The sequence below is a fragment of the Geospiza fortis genome, unplaced genomic scaffold, assembly GCF_000277835.1.
Source record: "Geospiza fortis unplaced genomic scaffold, GeoFor_1.0 scaffold111, whole genome shotgun sequence".
Classification (NCBI taxonomy): Eukaryota; Metazoa; Chordata; class Aves; order Passeriformes; family Thraupidae; genus Geospiza; species Geospiza fortis.
The window spans coordinates 3,739,913-3,761,081 of NW_005054321.1; the positions used below are offsets into that span (position 1 = coordinate 3,739,913).

General features: G+C 35.8%; 1 protein-coding gene across 3 annotated transcripts in view; it reads right to left on the minus strand.

Moving 5' to 3' along the window:
* TAF2 (TATA-box binding protein associated factor 2) overlaps positions 1–21,169 on the minus strand; it is a 60,413-nt gene that overhangs the window by 17,689 nt on the left and 21,555 nt on the right. For all 3 annotated transcript variants that reach the window (XM_014306884.2, XM_031056725.1, XM_014306885.2), the window contains 11 exons: positions 20,818–20,953; positions 19,682–19,836; positions 17,163–17,277; positions 16,947–17,056; positions 16,233–16,298; positions 14,081–14,333; positions 10,528–10,668; positions 9,090–9,200; positions 7,591–7,784; positions 6,900–7,039; positions 1,227–1,296 (listed from right to left, as the gene is read on the minus strand). In XM_014306884.2, coding sequence (XP_014162359.1) covers positions 1,227–1,296; positions 6,900–7,039; positions 7,591–7,784; positions 9,090–9,200; positions 10,528–10,668; positions 14,081–14,333; positions 16,233–16,298; positions 16,947–17,056; positions 17,163–17,277; positions 19,682–19,836; positions 20,818–20,953 — 1,491 coding nt within the window. The remainder of the gene's footprint in view (positions 1–1,226; positions 1,297–6,899; positions 7,040–7,590; positions 7,785–9,089; positions 9,201–10,527; positions 10,669–14,080; positions 14,334–16,232; positions 16,299–16,946; positions 17,057–17,162; positions 17,278–19,681; positions 19,837–20,817; positions 20,954–21,169) is intronic.

A 21,169-nucleotide genomic window follows, 5' to 3' on the forward strand; every position in this document is an offset into this window, starting at 1 on the left:
GGAGGCTACATTAAGCTCTTCTGTTCAGTCATGAAGTTTACCAAGAAGATGTAACACTAGCAAATAAACTCCTTACATACTGATACCAAAGAGTTTTTAAATAACAGAAAATGTTTATGACTGATACAAAATGGCAGGCCCAAAACCAGTGACTTGCACACATTTTCCTGGAAACAAACACTGCCACCTCTTAATGTTACTTTGGTTTCAGAAGATCCTGAACTTACCATGCTGCTTACAGTATTTATAGACTGAGCTGAAAGGAGATACATTTTTGTTTCTTTAAACTTGGCCTTGAAACCATTTAATGAATTCTTTGTTTCACTACTTATTATTTTAACAATGTCTCTCTGTATAGCCAGCTTTCACCTTGCTGTCTGACACATTTGGAACAAGAAGACTCTTGCAGATACTTTTTTTTGCATTTTCTTTTAGAAGAGGCTAACATATTGCACTCAATTCAAAATTTAAACTCCTCTTTAAAAGGATACAAATAAAATTAAATCTTCTTAAACTGAAGCTAAACCTGTATTTATTTCCATTAACAAGAATTACAGAAATTAAACAGAACAACCTTGCAGCTATGGTATTTGTAAGAAAACACCTATACAGAGAGAGTAAAAGTAGTATTATTTAACCTTGAAACTCAGTATTTCAATGGTGGTCATAACAATAAAGTGTTGGGAAAAAACAATTATTACCTTATTGTTCACAGGTTTGTAGTGAACATGGTAAAATACCCAACCACTCGTGTGAAAATGAAGTTGAAACAAGAAATACTAGAAATTTCACCATGTTTTCACATGATCCTTTCACCCCATCTACAGTCTGACAATTGTTTTACACCCCTTGGTGTCCAAATTGTGTGCACTATGTCTCAGCCTCTGTCTTTTCTAAATATCATGAAGACTTTTTTGCCATATGCAACATCATATTTATACACTTTGTTTATGATCAGGAAATAATCTCTAACTTCAGACTTCTGCCACAAGGTAGAACAAAAAAGACAAAAATATAATGCAGAATAAGAACAGAATATACTAATTTTTGAGATGTGAACTGTTGAAACATCTAAATATGTTTCAATTAATGTAAAGTAACAAGAAGGAAAAACAGTTTTGTGAAGAAACAATGAAGGATCTGATCTATCTAGTGATTCCAGGTGAAGAATTTACTTAATAGCCTCAGCATTAGTAAAAAACCTGTCTCTTTATTAACTCACTTACCTTATGTAGGGTACAGGATCATTTTGAACCATAGAGAGTAGCCACTGTAATTCTTCATAGCTCCTATCAACTGCAAAGCAAAATAAACAAAATGCCTAGTAATATATATAAACTGGAAGGATTTTGATGAAGACAATCATGAGTTCCTGAATTAGCACATAAAGAGCATGAATCATTGCAACTCAAAAGGAATACCACTAATTATACAGCAAATTCAAAGTAAAAAGTCTCTTATTTTACATGGAAATAGAAACATTTACAAAACTCTTACATGCCTCAGTTGTTCAATAACAACCAATTTGACTATTTGCATGAGGATTGATTGGGAAAATCAGAGTAAAGGCTCATCTTGATATTGTGTGCTTCCTAAAATGAACACATTCTAATATCCTTTCAAGAATCAGAAGCATAACATCTTCTGTAGAGAATATACAATTCTCATACACAGGAATCTGTGAAAGATTACTATCTTTACATAGGACAGAAAGAGGACTACTACAGGGCTTATATAAAACTGCAATCATGCTCCCCTCATTAGCATTCCTTAGTTTTACAAATCATTATACTTTGCAGCTAAAATGGATTTTGAAACCTATCAGCACATGCTTGTAGAAAATTGGAAACAAAGTCAGCCTGTTAGTTTGAAATGTAACTTACATTACAAAATTTCTTTGATTATCAGAGTAATATTGCAAATTAGGAAACTACATGGGAAATCATCATCACTCATTACACAAAACAGGAAAGAATTTTTGTTGTGATTTTGTCAGGTGCATAACTGTAAAGATTTTTACAGCAGCATCCTCTTCTCATTTCTTCAGAACAATGAAGACAGTGTATTAATCACTACTGAAGCCATTTCTATTGCTTTCCATCTTGTGGTCCTAGCAATGTATTTCTTTCTTCCCCAGGCCAATTGTATATTTAGCTCTAAATACCTCAGTTCAACTTTTCTTCCTTATTTTGGTTTGTTTTCAGTCAACAATTTTACAATATTACTTCTTTAGTCCAATTAATTCTAATACCTATTATTTTTTTGTTATTTCACTAGAGTAAGTTGCTTTTAACAGAAGAGGCATTTATTTATAATGTAAGAACCAGCACTTCATTCTATTACAAGTTTTAAAAAGGCTTTGGACAGCTAGAACATAAGACCCCTTTCTGGGCTAGGAGAATCAACTACATTAAAATATTGCTTAGAGGATGGCTGGAGAGTCTTTTGCAGGCCACTTGCAAGTCAGCCCTGCTCTTCCCAGCCAAAACAAAGCTGGTTACACTGGTGAGGATCCACTAAGCCCTGTTTAGAGGCAGAATGTATCAGCTCACACAGTGCACTATTCAGAGCATGGCTACACAGTTCTGGATGATGCCAGAGCAAATCTGTATCCATACAGATCAGAATTATTATCTCAGATCTGCCTTGAAAACCAGAAACCTTTGAAAAACTATGCAGAGAACATACTTTTAAGGGATTAGTGACTTCCTGTGCTCAGCTCAATGCACAGCTGCTCTTCCTGGCTTGGGACAGAAGGCAGCTAGAACACTGCAAACAAAAGTTGTTTTGCATGAAACAAAAATAGTACTTTATTACCACACAGCAAAGAATTGCAACACTGCAAACATGAAGTCACAATCATTAGCAAAATGTAATTATTTTGACTAACAAAAGGGATTTTAAAATGCTTTTTAATTAGAAAATGAAAAGTCTGGGAGATTAATCCTTTAGGCTGATCGTACTGGATAACAAAACCAGGTAACACCACACTTTTGTGATTAAAAAAAATAAACTGTGTTTTAAACTTATTTCTGCTAGAAATGAAGTAAGTCTTCCCTGGTATTTGCCTGATAGTGTAAAATAAGCCTTCTAGGCTTCCAAAGCTTTGCTACTAATGCATTTAACCTGCTCTTCAAATTTATACAGGAACTATGAAACAATTTGGACAGCAATGATAAATTAAATCTGACCTGAGGCAGAACAAATCTTATTAGCCAGAAGAAGCATATACCAGGCCTGGTTTGGAGACCTCACAAGATCATCTGCTCCAGCCTTCCATGGGAAAGGGAGCCTAGATGAGATTATCTAGAACTCTGTCCAACTGCATCTTGAAAATCTCCAGCAACAGGGACTCCACTACATCCATGGTGAGGCTGTGCCACTGACTGATTGCTCTCACTGCAAAAAATTCTTTTCTTGTATCAAGGTGAAACATCTCTTGGTGCAACTTGTACTTGTTAATCCTTCTCCTTTCCATGCGGAGGAGAGAGACACTCCATCCACTTTGCAGCTGCACTCTAAGTACTGGAATATTGTGATGAAGCCACCCTAAGCCTTCTCTTGCCCAGGGAGAAAAGAGGTAACTCTGTCACTCCTCCCACACAGAGCAGGTTCTGCACCCCTCTGATAATCTCCATGGCTCCTTTTTGGATCCTCTGCAGTCTGCCCACAACTTCCTTGAATTGTGAGGGCTGCAACTATACACACTGCCTGAAGTGCAGACTGAGTACAAGGTAGAGTGGGATGATCACGTCTCGGTCTTGTTACTACTGCCCCTGCAGGGGCAGCCCAGGATCTGATCTGCTGCAGCCACACACTGCTGACTTGTGGGCAGCTTCTCATCTACCCAGACCCCCAGGTCCCTTTCAGTGATGCTGCTCCCCAAGCACAGATCCTGGCCTGTTCTGGGCTCTTTGGTTATGTTGTCCCAGGTGCAGGACCTTGCACTTGTTTAACTTCATTCAGTTCTTGCTCTCCCAGCCTGTCCAGGTCTCTCTGTGAGGTATCTCTCCCTTCTGACATGTCCACCTTGCCACCAGCATTCTCATCAATAAACCTGGTGAGGCTGCTTTCAATGCTGCTCTCCACATAATTTCTGAAGATGCTCTCTGGGGAACCCATTTGTGACAGACTGACAGCCTGAGTAAAAACTACTGATCACCATCCTCTGAGTGTGGCCCACGACCTGAATTCTTACACACTGCACTGACCACATATCCTGTCTGCAGCTTGCCAGTTTGTCTAGAAGGCTGTGGGAAAAGGAACATGTGTAGATTTTCATACTTCTAGTAGATATAAACATATGTGATTGCTTTTTGAAACAAAAATCCCCTTGCGATTTTTTTTTCAAATTACAAGCAGTGTTGTCTCAGTTCTCAGTTGCAGCAGAGTATCTTTGACACCGAACATTAACATTCATCAAATTTGATAATGGTTATTTATTTAGAATAGTTTGTTATCTCTTCTAAGAATGCAACTGCCTTGTTCTATACAAGTAACTATTAATAGTAATATAGCCTCTCACAAGTTAACTTTAAAAAGTTAATAACCTCTGTCCACTTCAAGCCACTTTAGATAAACTGTCCAAGCCCTTGTATGCTGCCTCAAGCATTTTAAAAAGTTACCATTTGCTATTAATGGCAAAGAAACAAGTTATTCAGTTCCATGGAGAAATTATTTCTTTTCAAGTAACTCAAAAAAAGGTAGTGTTATTCCTACTCTGAAAGTTCCACCCAGAAAACACAGACTTTCCTTTTTATGGAAATTACAAAATCTGTCAGCTTCCTTTACAAGAACTGTTAAAAGCTAGCTTTGGCACAAGCAACAGGCATTGACAGCTGCTGGTTTGCATCCAGTGTGAACTGGAAACCAGGTAACTGGGAACAATAAGAATCAGATCTCTTGGAAAGACACGATCAATCATTTCTCCTTCAAAAGCCAGGTTTAGGGCTCTGCAAGACAAGCACTGCTAACTTCTCTATGGCTAGAGGAAGAAGTCAGTTAGCACACTGAGTTTCTGGATCATCCCTCCACCAAAAATCCACCAGTCTTACAGAAGGAGCAGGAGCTCCTGTGCTCAGGGCTAGACACGTGTATTTGAGAAATGATTGATGGCCAGCTAGACAGCAGGCTGTGTGGCGAACTGTAGTGACTTCATAGACGATAGATATTTGCATCTGCTACCTCTGCATCAGAGAAAAAGCTGTTAGCAAGGGGCAAGGCAGTTAGGTACAGCAGTATTCCAGTCTGTCATTATCAGATCTCACAGTGAGCTCAGTCAAAAGCTGTTCAGCTCAACCACTGATTTCAAGTAATCAACTACTTTTCACCATTCAAGTTTTAGCTTCCTGTAGGTTTCAAGCAACTTACCCTATTATCTTGCTTATACAACACCCTGTTTGATCAGCTGTTTTAAAGATATATTTTATTACTTTGTAGTAAAAACACTTCTTTATTCAAGCCAGTTATTAACTATAAATATCATCCATAAAAGTTCAAGAATTTAATGAGAAAACATTATTTCTATCAGTTTGTCTTTCCACAGGGTGGGATGAATTAGTGAGGAGATTCTTCTAAAGGAAAAGAGCTGATGAATAAGCTTTCTATTCTCCAGCAAATATTTCCACTAACATTCTGTGAAGGGTGGAAAAAAGCAATTAGCCCACCAGAGAGATATATGCACAGCACTAGCACAGTTCTGAATTCTAGCAGTGTATCACTCACAGGATCACCAAGTGGCCTGTGTGCAGTGGATTAAGGATACAGAGTGTCTGGTGGATTACAGGAGGGAGCCTGCTGGGTGCACAGCCTCCCTCACAGTTATCAGCTGTTTGGAATGACAGCCTGGTTTCAGTCTGTGACTGGATGCCTGAGTTTCACCAAATGCATTCACTCAAAGATTCCAACTGCCTTAAAACCTCCCACTGCTTATCTAGTTTGAGAAGTCTCTGGATAGAGAGACAGGAGTAATGTCAAAGTAATACAGCCCTTAAAAAGAGGAGAAAACAATTATTTGTGTAACAAGCAAAGGAAACTCTCCTTTACCCTGAAAACAAAAGAAACCCATGAAATCTGAAACAGAATAATTAGAAATCTAGATCCACCAGTCTGCTACAGAGGAAGAAATGAAGGACTTGGCCACTTTGAAAGGTATAAACCTCCAAACAGAAAAGTACTAAAAATCTCCTGAACAAAGAAAGACTAACCCAAATAAATGAACAGGACAATATAATACTAAATTAACTTTATGTAATGCAAATCACTGAAGCTGTAATTTCTAACTACCATTAGAAATCTCTCAGGAGTGAGTATCAACTACAGAGCATTTAAGAAACTGTCCAGGGATTTTTTTTTCATGGACCTGCAATAGTCAACTAGGATTAAGGTAATATTAAAAGAATGTAAACATCTCCCAAACATAAGCTATGCATAAGGAATGGCAAAACAGAATCAGCCAAAATATCTCTAATCTCTAACAATAATCTAAGTTTCTAAAATTTATAACCACAAGATGCATGCAAAAAGCACAACTAAGATATCAAGAAGAAGGTAAAGCAAAATCAGTGACTCTGACTAGCAATTATGGCTGAAATCAAATAAATCAAAGCCACTGCAGTGTTAAAGACAAATTACCAAATCCCCTTACTGCCACTCATCATTTCAAAACATTGGTATCCAATTCAATTTGCAAAGCAATGAGAAACAATACTCAGCACATCTTCATAACAGTTGTACCTGCTAGGACAAAACAGTAATAGAAACCTCAGTTTCTTATTAATACACCTGTCACCATCCAAGCTCTTGTATGGTGGACACTATTTCAACCTAGTATTAATGAGGTAAGCATTACATGTGTATAAGAATTGTTACAAAATGTCAAAGTACTTGGAAAAAAGTACCTTTCGTATAATCAACAACAGCCTCCAGTGCTGCAATCCGGACGTCAACGAAGTGCCCGTACTCTGCGTACGACTTGAAGAGAGCAGGGTCACTTGGGACATGGCCATTCTTCTGAAGCACCCGAATAGCTTTTAAACAGCTGCAAATGGTAGCAGAAGAAAATACACATCAGCTTTTTGGAATACCAGCCAAGAAAAGTAAAATTACTCTCTTCTAAATCAAGTACTGCAAATCTTCTAAATTATGTTATCTACGTTAACATGATAACATGTTACAACTTCTTTCACAGCATTAACATAAAGCTCTTATTATCTCTGAATTAGGCAGAAACACAAACAAAATTTTCCACTCTGTCAAATCCATTGATTGGTTCCAGTACAGCCATGATAACTTAGAGAAAACACAGCTCAGATGATGTTGCATGCCCTACAGTTATTGTTACAAGGCAAAACTTTCACAAATACTCTTCTTAAAGAGGCATGGGATGATCAAATTATGACTGCTACAAAAGGTCTACACTGACAAAAATTAATGCTGAAAAGTAAAGCAATCAAGACAAACTTGAATTATCAGCTTTTGAAACTTGAAAGGAATTTGACATTTAAGATTAAGACATACAAGCTAAAATCTCAAAAGATAACTACAGGAAGGTACATAAAACCCAAGAAAAGCAGAGTCATTAAACCATACCTGACTGTGATAGTATGTCTGTAACTGGGAAGAAGCTTCTCCATATTCAGAAAACGGGTAATTTCCTCAAGAATAAGTCGCACATCAGGATTTAAGTTATCCAATGTTCGAACTTCATTGTTCACACTGACTGCAGGAGTCACAGAGTTAGCCAGGGCATCAATCAGTTCAGCACGGTAGTAGTTGTCTGAAAACTATAAAAAACCAATACTTAACACAAGAAAATATAACAATATATATCTTTTCAAACCTAAGAAATGTTTAGCTCTGTTACAGAACAGATCTTAAAATCAAGACCATGGGAGAAACTGCATAAGAAAGGAAAACAGGAAAAAAATGGTTCTCAAAATCATACCATTAATCCAGCCAGCAATTTCATGAGCTTCTGAAGCAAACTAATAAGCTCACTGCTGCTTAGTGAAAAAAAATCTTACTTCTTCATTCACCCTTCTTACCTGGGCTCATAGTTTCATTATGCTGTCTTTTGCATCTGTTGGTTGTGTTAATAAGCAGCAAAACATATAAAAATAAAATTTAAAAAAATCAGAAAGAAGTACTAGCTTTGAGTATTAGTTACTTTAACCTAAACAAACCCAACATCTGTCAGATCCAGCAGAAGATGCTAAACATGTGTAGAAGGGACACATGGAAAGGTGAGGCTGAGATGTCAGCACATGTCACCCTTTTATGTGACTACTGATGCCTGCATTCATGTGTCCAACTCTCTACCTCTCTCCATCCATCATCCTTATTTCAGTAACAAGCAGCACGTGTCTTGTTAGAGTGTGTGTTCTACACACACACAAAAATGAAGTTTAAGACACATTAGACTGGTTCCACCTTATTTCGGAGACTTCTTGGGAAGATTACACTAGGCTCCTAGCTATAGAGATGGAATTCTGTATCATCTCAGGATCTTAAAGGTCATTTAATCATCCTTCAGAAGTGGTCTGTTTGGGAAGGAACTTGGGGTGACAACATTTCCAACTCAGATGGTTCAGTTTAGTGATGGAACAACATAAACCTGTGGCTTGCCTGTTACTTAAGCAGATGAAGGCAATGTAGTTCTGTGAGCTAGAAATGATACTCAGAACACAGAATTCTAGAGTCCTGTATAGTGTTAAAAAAGATTATTTCCTTTCCTTGCTCTTTCAAATACTCCTCTCAAGGTAAATAAACATCAAAAAACCAGTGCAGAACTTCTCATGCTACATTTTCTCCAAACACTTGGGTCTTTTGAACAAAAAAGAGTAAAGCAAGAAAAGTATGTGTGCAAATGAAGACAAGCATTAACAACAAGCACACATAGCTTTGAAACATCCAAGAAGTGCTGCCATAGAAATGTCAGCTACAGAACATTCTCTAACATTTACCACATCACCTTTTCATTAACTCTGAGCTAGGTATTTGCAGTAGTGGCATCAAACATCATGCAGTGTACTAACTAAAACTTTTTTCACCAAAAGAAAATCAGAGATTAAAATAAACACTGTCTTTACCTTATTCTTCCTGTTATCGTTATACTTGATCAAATCCAAAATAAACATTAAAACCTCCTTAGGACAAAGGTTGTGAACATCTCTCAGAAGGGCCATAGCAACAGGCATAGTCTGTGTAATAAAATTAATTAATATCACTCTTTACATTATTGAAATGATAGTTACACCCTGAAAAGAGGTACATCCTGAAAATCAGCAATTAACAAATTTACAATAGCATGTGTATGAAAAGCTGTATTTACATAATTTTTGATAGTCAGACCATGTACTTTACCATTTTCAGATGAAATAAACTACGTAGTTATTGCTCAGTAATTAGTCACAATACAGACATTAAAAAAAGAAGTATATCCAAAAAACAGACTCTCAAGTCAAGACATTATCAGAAAGGTATCAAATGAAAAACAATGAGACACAGAAAATGGTGATGGAATTTGAGATAGACACTGAATTTTAGAGTTTTCATGCGAATATGATGTCTAAGCTTCCACTTTCACTGAGACATACAGACCCAACAAGGTCAGTGAAGCCTGAAGAATTATTAGCCAGACAGCTGTTATTCTGAATAGGCAGTTATTTTAGAGTGAGCTAAGCAGATCTCTAGGCTCTACTCGACAAAGATTTAAGAATCTTACTCTAGATCAACAAACTTGGCACACAAGATTAAAAAGGAAGAAAAATATAAGATTTAGTGGTAAAGACTAAACAATGACAAAAAAGCAGAAAAATACAAAAAGAAGGTCCAAGAATGACATGAAGAATGAAACAGTTTTGGACAGAGTGAAAAAACCAAAATTTGAATCTTCTATAAAATCATTGATATGAAATCTATGAAATAAGAACTCAGTCACCCAGTCAAGTGAATCTTGAGAGAAAAACATTGTCATTAATCTTGTTATCCAATGAACAACCATAGGTTACAGCAAAAAAACCTGTGCTAACACCAAAATAAACAGTGGCAATATGTGATGTTGACAATACAAAGAGGGCAAGAAGGATTACGCAATATGTTGAACTAAAAATGTCCATCAATTTAAGAGTTATAAGATTTTACTTGCAGTATGGTATAACTAGTATTACAGAATAAAGGCAGTTGCTGAATTCACCTAAAAGATAAAAGTACAGTCCTTACAGTCCCATTTAAAAATGAGGTCACAAAATTGCAATTAATTATATAATAATTTATAATTCTCCATTCTTCTGAAGAAACTGCTAATTTAACTTCAGCTAATCAGATAAAAATAGCCAATAATTTGTTAATTGATTTTAATAAGATTGAACAAACTGAAGCCATATGAGAAAGAATCAGGTACTTTGATTTTTATTAAAGAGGAAATAAGGTTTATGCTATCCACATTCCTGTAACTGTCAACTGAAAGAACATTTTTGTATTTTTGACAATCCTTTTAAAACATTCATTGAGAAAAATAAATTTTACCTTTTGAAGAAAGTAGCTCTGAAAGTTCATGAAGTTGTTGGTCTTCACAATGTTTGGACAAGTCTTACAACAAAACATTCGGGTAAAGAGTGACTTCATGGCTGGTGGTCCTGTCCACGTACTTACCATGGAATTTGCAATCTGAATAAGTAGGGGGAAGGGAAATCATATTAACATGACCACTGTAAGCGTAGTTTGGCTGTAGAAAAATACACATTTCCCATAATCAAAAAGAGTAATTGCCAAGAACATTCTCTCCTTTAAATAGATACTTACTTTCACGAGTGTATTATCTTATATTAGCTAAGTTTTTACTGTCATTTCCAATATATCTTATCTACATTAAAGGTAAGTTTTATGGAAATTGTTCCATTTGGAAGACATCTGCAACTAACTATCCTTCCATGATAAACTTCTGTTCTTAATTATTTTCTCTTTTATATATTTTAGATTAATATTCTGTGTTTACTAAGCCAAGTTCTCCGACTCTACAGAAGCCAGTAATGGAAGGGGATTTTGCAATACCAACTTCCCAAATTTACCCTGCCAGTAACCTCAGCCTAGACTTTAAACAGGCCTCAGCCACCCCAAGAATAAAAGACCACCCCTAAAGTTAAAGGCAAGGCAGTCCCCTCTAACTTTAATTGTCATTTATTGAAGACTGTGCACTGAAAACAATTTATTGCTGTAGTCTGCTTTGGTGTAAGACAGTTAAGGTTTCACAAAGACAAAACTGCTTTCTGTGCCTTCCCAGCATCCTGGGTTTCATACATTTGCTGTAAGAAGCACTGAAAGCCTGCAGAACACTTGTGCATGCTGATGGTTAATCTGCCTGATGTGTGTGTGCACACAAACAAATGGGACCAATGCACCCTACAAAGATGCAGGAATTCCCATGGTTGCAGACCCACCACAAACTAAGGAAAAATCTGTTCTTACAAAGAAAAACCTGAATTTGATGATTTCTTTCTAGATTAGGTAGCTTGTTTCAAAGGCTATTACATATGCAGTAAGTGAAGAAAAAGCAAGAGGCTATCTGAAAATGCACAGCAATCTACTTCATCATTGCTTTTGGGGAAGTGTGGTGCTTTATAATCAAAAACCATTTTTCCACTAAGTCAGGCTTCAAGGGAAAGTCAGAGAGGGAAAATACTACAATTGATCTTCCCGTTGCAATAGCTGAAGTGTTTGAACTAAAGACGCAGGTACAGCTTTTTCTGAAAGCTACAGTAACTCTTCCTGCAGAGGAAGATTAATCCCAAAGACTGCTTAGAAACCATGATAAAGAACTTAAAACTATATATACAAAATTTATGTAGCAGTGTGCAATAAAACTCAATCCCCAAAAGATCAAAGTGTCCTATGTTTACAAGATATTCACCATTCCATTAATATCAGGCTGCATATTTTAAAATATTAACTTCTTATTGTAAGCATTTAATTTCACAAAGTCTGCAGATAAACAACTATTTTCAATTAAAATCAACAGTAGTTAAACCATCATCTTTTCAGTATTTTTTTGGTCTTATCATGTGTTATGACTCATTTGATTTTCTCTTTACTGACACAGTCTGATTTTTCTTCTTAGTCTGCTGAGACATTACACATTCTGAACTAAATGTAACTGCACATTCCCCGTACAGTAGCACAAATGACCTGTGTTGTATTATTTCTACTTAAAAAGGCAGGAGGCACATTCCATTTCTGCACCATTCAATTCAGTACAGCATAAAAATGTAGACTAAGGTTTAACTCATATGCACATCTATGAATCTCCTCAACATTTGGGAGGGAGAAGTTTGTGATGGTAGTGTTCCTATTGCAAAGTTTATAACACATCACCTACACTGCAATGGATCTGAATTGGGAAATCAGCCTGTGTACCCTCAGGAATTAAGACTGTGACATTATCTTCTCCTTTCTCTGTATTTGTTATTTGTTCTGAAGGACTCAGGAATGAGACTCACAGTGTGTGTGCACACATGTTCACACATATCCTTAATTTATCAATGAGGATTTAATATGTCACCTGGATACTTCACTGCTGAGACTGAAGTCCTTTTTTACAATGAGGTATAGCAAGAAAGTATAGCAAATTCAGTTTGACAATTGCATTGTCACATATCATTTCTCTGCATCAATATGAGTACACCGAGAATATTTGACAACAGTAACTGCAACCCAGGTAGAAACTGTAAATCTACAAAAAGGAACCTTCCTCCTGAATAATCACAAGAGACTTCACTTTTTTCACTAAAGAATACAAATCCTGAATATTTACAACCTGAGAAAATTAAACTCAACGACAACAGGAAGTTATTAATGTCCTGATGTTGGAATTAGTAATAGAACATATTACACCTTCCTCCCAGGTAACTTACATAAACATATCTACAACTTTGTTCTGCCATGCTCCTTCACCTTGATTTAATGTCACAGCCATACTTTTTGCTTGCCTTATTATCTTCTTTTCTGCAAGTCAACCACCTTATCCACAGACCCAAGGTTTTCCATACAATTACAACTGAACAAAACCAGCAATGATTATCTGCAGCCCAACTACCAAAGAAGTTACAGTAAAGACAGAAAAAACTATAGCATTTGAATGTTGCAACAACTGCTCTTTTAGTATTTACCTATGGAATATATACAAACAAATATTACAAGTGAATTTGTTCTAAAAACTGCATATTTTAAGTCAGATACTGGCAGCACCAATACTAGAACATACACTGGCAGTTTCATATCAGTGTCTTATATTAAAATAGCTTGTCAAAAACACTGGGATTTTCATTTTCAAAATATGGCTGAAGGTTTTATTTCTGTACAGAAACGAAATTATTCCCAACAGGTACACAGCAGAAACCAAGCTGTATGTCAATAATCTGAACAAATTGTCAATCAATATGTCTTCATGTGCATAAAAGTCACCAATATGCCATTTTAGAAATTCTTGTTCTTTTGTGTTTCCACCCACTTGTTGTAAAATTAGGGGTTTACTAATTTTCATTCTTAATGCTAATTTTATGTGTAAGGAAAAAAAAGATCTTCCCTTTTCAAGACAATTATTTGTCTTTTGAATATTTAATTGTATCCCAACTTGATGTTTCCTTTGCGATCCTATTCAATCTGAAACGATACAGAGCAGCAATCTGAAGTTCAATTAGGAAAAGATGAATTTCAGCACTTCAGAGTTCTCAACAGATTGGCCAAGGAACTTCCCACTAAAATAATAAAAAATACACTTTGGTTCTGAAAAAATGAAACAAAAGTCTTTTATTTCGGCTACTTAATGAAATCTGGAAAAATCCCTTGTGGTTTTCATGTCTGACATCTCAATTTTGGCAATTATGAAAACCTTCTACAGTCTCCATTTACACACTAAAATAATACAATTTTCGTTTCAAATCAGTCATGTTAAAAATACTTGGCAAATACATTTAAGAAGCTAAATCTCAAGCCAGTTTAGGAACTGTGATGAGTATTGACCCATTTTGAGCCATTTACAAAGTCTAGTGGATTTCCTCCCTTCCTGCCATGCACACAAGCTCACCTTTGCAAGGCAGAAGCAGGCCAGCATTCTCACCCGGTAGAAGCACTGCTCCTGCTCCAGAATGTCAGTCAGGGCAAGCCGGGATGCCGGAGTAGGGAACTTCTCCAGGGCCAGAATGGCTTCTTCTTGTGCCACCACATCTCTCTCATATCTCAGCTGATACTGCCACATGAAATCAGACTGCTCAAATTCCACCTTCCTCAGTACTGACATATCAGGATCTATTCTTATCCAGAGCAAGGGGGAATCCGCACTAAGACAGACATAAAAAACATTAATAGCTTACAAAATTTCAAGACTACAGAAATTCTAAAGATCTTCTAACTTGTTACGAGTTATTTATAAAGCATTTAAATTCAAAGAACCATAACAAAATACAGGTTAGAGAGAACTTTTGAAAGTCTCCTGCTCCAATCTCCAGCTTCTAGGATGGCAATTCAATAGCCTCCCAGGGCAATCGGTCCAAACCTCCAAAGTGAATACATTGTATTCAAAGTGAATACAGTGGTTTAGTATTTTTAATTGTACATTCTTTGTTCCTGGTAAACTACTATATGACCCCAGTCTATTTAATTCTATGTGCTTGGATGCTACAACTTTCCTAACAGATAAGCACTTTATCACCTTCTAAAGGTTAAGACTACAAAAAAAAAATCCAAAAAAGAAAATCTGGTGGTAAATACACTTTTTTTTAATCAATAGATGTGAAATTCCTTTACAACCACTCACATGCTATGATGTTGAAAGCTGACAAGGATAACCATGAAAATGATAAAAATCAGGATTAAAGTTATCCCACAGATAAAATGATTCAGCTGTATTCCACCCAAACACACATTTTATACTTTATTATTCACACAGCACTGTGACTGCAGAAGTAATTTATGGAAGCAACAAGCACAAATTATGCAATCCATTCTCTTACTCATTTTTCCATATAAAATCACAAAATCAAAATACAACAAGGCATTAGGAGAGAGTTTGGACCGACAAAAAGAGCATCATTATAAATATGATGTGTATTTCTGTATACGTTTGTAGAAAATCCAGAATTGCCACAAAGTTAGTAGATAGAGAAGAAACAACAGTCAAAGAGTTGTACACACAAGATTTAGAAAATAGAATGTGTATTATCACACACGCTTGGAGCAGAGAAGCCCAAACTGGACAGCAGAATGACCACACCACAGATCAGGTTATGAGATCAAATGCAAGTGTCTTGCATAAAATCCTATCCCAGTTCAAAGGTCATTACTGAAGTCTCAGCTCAGGGTAACACAACAGGGACCTGAGCATAAATGATCAAAAGTAGTCACAAATATTTAGGGTAATTATCCTTCAATGCAATTAAACTATTCCTATGTCAAATACCATATGGAAATTATAGCAATGACTTGTTCAATGTAAATACATCTTACAAATTTTTTTCTCATCATGTATTAGATGAGGTTAAATTTATGAGAATCTGCAACACTTTTAAGGTGACAAGCAAAGAGACATCACTGGCTTTCAACAGCAGATTATTTACTTCCCTCAGCCAGAAAACCAGGTGCCAACACTTCCACTGTCTGAGGGTACTGCTGGTTCCAAGCCAAGGAGGGTAAGGCAGGTATTTACACTGAGCAACAATTTGCTTCCAAAGAGCTTAACAGCTCCAACTGAAATGAACATCAGTGTGGATTTCAGTACGAAGCACTTCATCATTATTTTAATCTATAGGAATTCTTTTGTAATTACAGATTTCAGGAACATGTCTGTATTAGTAGCAGTTAAATGGTCTTCATCAAGATCCAATAAAAATTGCTCTCACTTTGTTTCAAACAAATTCTTGTTTACATTTTACCTATGAAGTCAGCTGAAAGGTATAATTGGAAATGTGTTAGAGTCAAGTAATTTATTATCACCATACCATGTCCAGATTTTTTATAAAATCTGTTTATATTGGTTAACCCATACTTTTTACACTTCGCCAGCATTTCCCAGCTACAGCAGAAAAGTTTCAGTAAAGATAGAGAAATGTGAGATGGTCTTGAAAGTTGCCAGTCATATAATAAAGTACAACTTTATTATCCAATCCTTCAAAATAGCATGCTTTAGACAAGGGGAAAATGGCTCAGACTCACACTGAGAAAACGCCAACAAGCCAACTTACTCCATAGCAGAAAGGTCCATGTCCACCTCTTCTCCATTCATCAGTGGAATCTTTTTCTTCTTATTTCTATTAAAAAAAAGGAAAAAAAAGTATTACTTACCAGACTGGCAAATATATGTTTATAAATGAAGTTTAAGAATGCAAAAGTACTCTGTGCATTTCACACAGAGTACTTTTCATTTCACCACACAAAAGCATAATATTCACAAATTTGAGCTATGTATCTATTTCTATAATTTTTACTCCCACTATTTTTGCAATTACACATAAACATAGAAGCTTGAGAAGTAGAATTCCAAGTAACTATCAAAATGCATTAGAAGATGGAGAGACTCTATGAGGGAAGTATGTTAACTTTTCTTGTTCCCTAGGTTTACCCAACAGTCCTGGCACTCTTCACTTGAGGCACTCCTCTGGCCTACATTTGTCTTCCCCCTAATTTGTGATTCCCATTCAAAGACATTTTGAATAATTTGATTAATTAGAGTCTTCATTCAACTTATTCTACATAAATTAGGTCTTCATAAAACTTCTACAAAATTACCTATAATTAAGAACTGTGTATGGTTTCTCGCTGTCCTTAAACAGTATGAAATTCTCCACTTACATCACAGGTAAATCTTATTTAGTAAGAATAAGAAGAAGCATATATTTCCCTGCACGTTTTCATAAATCCATAGTAAAAATACCTGCATTTAGTATTTTAGCTCTTACCTTCTGCTTTTAGAATGGCAAGGTATATCATGTTTAAGACTGTTTTCTTCAATCTGCAATGTATGGTTGAATGAGCCATCAAGTTCTTGCACTGTCACTTTAAGAGGACCCTTCAAGTTCACAAGATTTTGTTATTAACATTAAATTTATGCTTATTAATGTATACACCATACTTGTACTTGTACATGTAGGTAAAATATGTGAAATGCACCTTACCACATATTTCTGAGTCCCAGGAGACGTGTAATCTTGTTTTATTTCCAATTCCAATACATTCCGTTTTCTATTAAATGCAAAGCTACCATAAAATTTTACCACTCCACTCTGATCCCTAATAAGTAGTATAGGAATTCCAGTGCACAATGCAATAGTTATAAAAATACATAATTCTCAATTCTTAACACTTGCTTTATGCTTCTTTATTCCTAGAATTTCCCATTTCAAGAAAATTTGGAAATGAAATCACTCATGTTCATCCACAAAATTCTGGGGTTTTACATTACTTAAATTTTTTTTCCTTTCATGTTTCTTATGGAGAAAAACTGAAATGAAATGAAAACTACCTAGTATGAGGAAATTAATTATGAAAAACTATTCTGGACTCCGCCACATCCAATGTCCTTGGCATGCTCTCAGAAAAAGTAATTGTGTAAGACTTCAGTAATTTCAATATGGTTTTACTATGTATTTTAGTTAAATAAAACTAAGGGGAAAATGTAGACATTAGTTTCTGTTTTCTACCCACACTACATTTAACTCCATTATTTTATTGCAGTTTCCAAACTGGGTTACATGAGCATGTGTGTGTGTTTGTGTGTGTGTGTGTGTGTGTGTGTATGAGTTCATATATACATGAAAGTACACAATATGAATGATAAAAAGTAACAAAAAAGTTACTCACTCTAAATTTTTGCATCCCCTAAATGCAACTCAGGTGCTTTAATTAAGCTAGGACCTTCCAATTTACTAGACAGATGAGCTTTGATTCCATGACTCTATAGTTAACAGCTATATGCCCTAACCAACATGCCTCTGCCTAAGGCTCCGGTACACATTCACTCTAAATTTTTGCCCAGGCAATCATTTCTTCAAGACAACTTTTCCTGTGAATAATTTCATCACTCCTTTCTGTATCACAGCCATTACTACACTTGACTTACAGTAAACTAAAACACTAAACTGAAGCATTTTAGTCAAATGCACACTCTCACAAGTCTCTGTCAAAAACAAGGGAGGAAAATCTGCTCTTTCATATGAGACAAAAGCAAGGGAGGAAAATCTGTTCTTTCATGTCCCAACATTTAAGGGAAGAGCTTCCATATTCAAAGACACTTCTTCTCATACAGAGGTTATTAACTTTCATCCAAAAATTTGACCATTTGGCTAAATACCTCAGACTGGTTCTTTTCATGGACGCTGCCTTCAAGAAGCTCTGGGACTTTGTCATCAGGTACAGTTTAAGACATTTTTAGTGATTTTTCAGCACAAGGTTTACACTCAGCATCAACACAACCCTTGCCAATGGCGCAAGACAGCACTACTTAATAGCAGTAAGATCTCCTCCCAAACAACATGAAGACCTTCTGTAAGATCACAGGATCTTACAAGGCAGGAAATCCCCTGTCACAGGAATAGCAGTGTTTGAAGCATGGTAGGGAGGCTGCAATCATAGTATTAAATACAAGTTATAGTTACCAGGATCAACCTTGGGGCCAAACTGTGGAAAGGTGAAAATAATCCCCAAATGTGTGAGGTACAATTCTTTCTTCCTTACAGAACAGATGCAGTTAAGATACATCCAGCTCAGATAGTAATGCAGACATTTAGGTGTCACTGCGGTGGGAATACAAAATTCCTATTTTTCTTAAGCGCTTGGCACAGCAAGGTATGTACATTAGAATAATGTTTATTTATATTTTATGAACGCTTCTGATGCAAATAAAATACTAATCTCTCAAATTACTCTATAAACACTAATTACACAGTGCTTTTTAGTTAAGATATTGAGATGCATGAATGTTGTTAAGTCAGCTCAAATTAAATACCTACTTTTGTTGTCTGTTACAACAGTAAGGTATGTTTTTGCTGCAGTCACGTACAACTCTAGCCTGGAGTCACATTAAATAAAACTAACAATGAAACTTGCTAAATGGAGTCACTTCAAATTGCCCCTCATATCAATTCAAAATAAGAAACCCTGTTCCTTGACTAATATAACTTAAATTTGAAGAATCAACACAGAGGTTTATTTTACCTGAAACTGTGCTATTAACACAAGCTACTAAGCTATTAAAATATATTGTAAACTAATAGTCTGTGCTTTAGGTTACTTATTTCATGGTGATTTACTGGAAATCACATATTAAAATGCACCAGACTATAGCATTTTCCATGTCCCAGTTCAGCATATTTCTATGGGCAGTGTCCTCTGGAATCCTTTTAGTATAATTTGGCCTTAAATTCCAGCAGAGTTCCTGTGCTTCTTTCAAATGAAAACTTAAAATAATGAAATGCCTTCTAGTAAAGAACATGCAAAAAAGCCAGTATAGTTCAAAGGACTATGAAAAGATTGTGAACTTGTGGCTCACATTTATATCTAATCCACGGAATAATGTACTTAACTGTTTTATGCAAAGATATTTCATGCCCCTCTTCACATTCTTTTCATAGTGCCCATTAGGAAAACCAAATTCATTTTCCATATTAACAATCCAGACCAAGAATAAAAAGGATACACCCACTGCTTTATTAAAGGTTGGATGTCTTTGCCTGAGACATTTGAGATAGATTTCAAAAACCCAGATGTGGAAACCAACATCTGACTCCACATGTGTGACTGGAACTTCTGAGATGAAGCAGTACTGGCCAGACTCAATAACTTGTTGAAAACCTAAAATGATAAAAAGTTATTACATTCTCTTTACACTTATATATAAAATAAGCTTTTCTGTTTAATTTCTGTTTAATTGTAACTAAAGGCCAATAAACTCACTTTCTGATAACTGGCTTCAAAAAAAGGTTTTCAAAATAAAGACTTTACAGGAAATTATTTGCTTGACCATATCAGAAATTTTCAGTCCAAATGTATCTTCCTCCAAGTTAGACATATGTATGCACATACAAAACCCATTAAAAGATCATCAACTTTCAAAAATTATCTACAGTAAAAGAAATCACTGACTATATCTTCTTTTCCAGAAATGAAACATTAATCAGATTCTCTGCAGTATTTTTAACCTGACCACCACCTAAAATAGCTCTAGCACAGTAACATTTGTTTTCCTTAAAAATAACCTCAAACCAAGGCAAAAACCCCCAACTCCCCAAAAACTGAAGCTGATGTGAAAATATCACTAATTTTTTTACTGTTTATTTGTAGCACTCTATTCTTTCTAAAGTATGTCACAAAAGATAATTAATGAAGAAGAGAAACTAAAGTTCTACTGAAGTTCAGTATTTCAGAATAAAATTACAATCTTCTATTCAAATGCTTCTCTAATATAAGCATCTCAGTTACATCTAGCACTGAAAGCTTTATATGAGAGAGTTGGAGCTGGATTCTCATTATTTATAATTTCATTAGGTTAGCTCACAGCAACACCAGTCAGGGACAGGAAAATGGGCTCCAAGTGTTAACAACAAATCAAAATAACCCAAACCAATGAAACACCTTAAGATTGAAGAGAATATGCAGCATATAAGAAGTACTGTAAGTTATGCATAAGAATCCTAACACAAATGACCAAATATTTATGCAGTCCTGCTAAAATCGAAACCACAGATGGAATCCTACGATGATCAGTTCTCTTCTTCTCTGAACTCTATTTAATGAACAGAAATGCAATTGAAGACAAGTAATCTAAACACCTACCTGTAACATAAACTCCATGCTAATTCTGTTCTCAATCAGTCTCATAACAAGATGTGCTTTACACTGGAACATCGTGTAATACTCCCAGGACAGTGTATGAGGGTGTTTGATAGAAAAATGTAAATGTGAAGCAGGGCTGGAAAAAAAAAACAACAAACAAACCTATCTATTTTGCATTTTATTGAATGAAACTTAAAACGTACCCCAGCAACCAAGCTTAGAGCTGCACCAACAATTACTTAGGATTTGTTGTACTGCTTTAGTACAAGAAGCACAAGTTACAAATCATGGCACACTTAAAATGACCACTCACTTGTCCAGAGAGGTAACAGGGGTGTATGTACCTGGCATA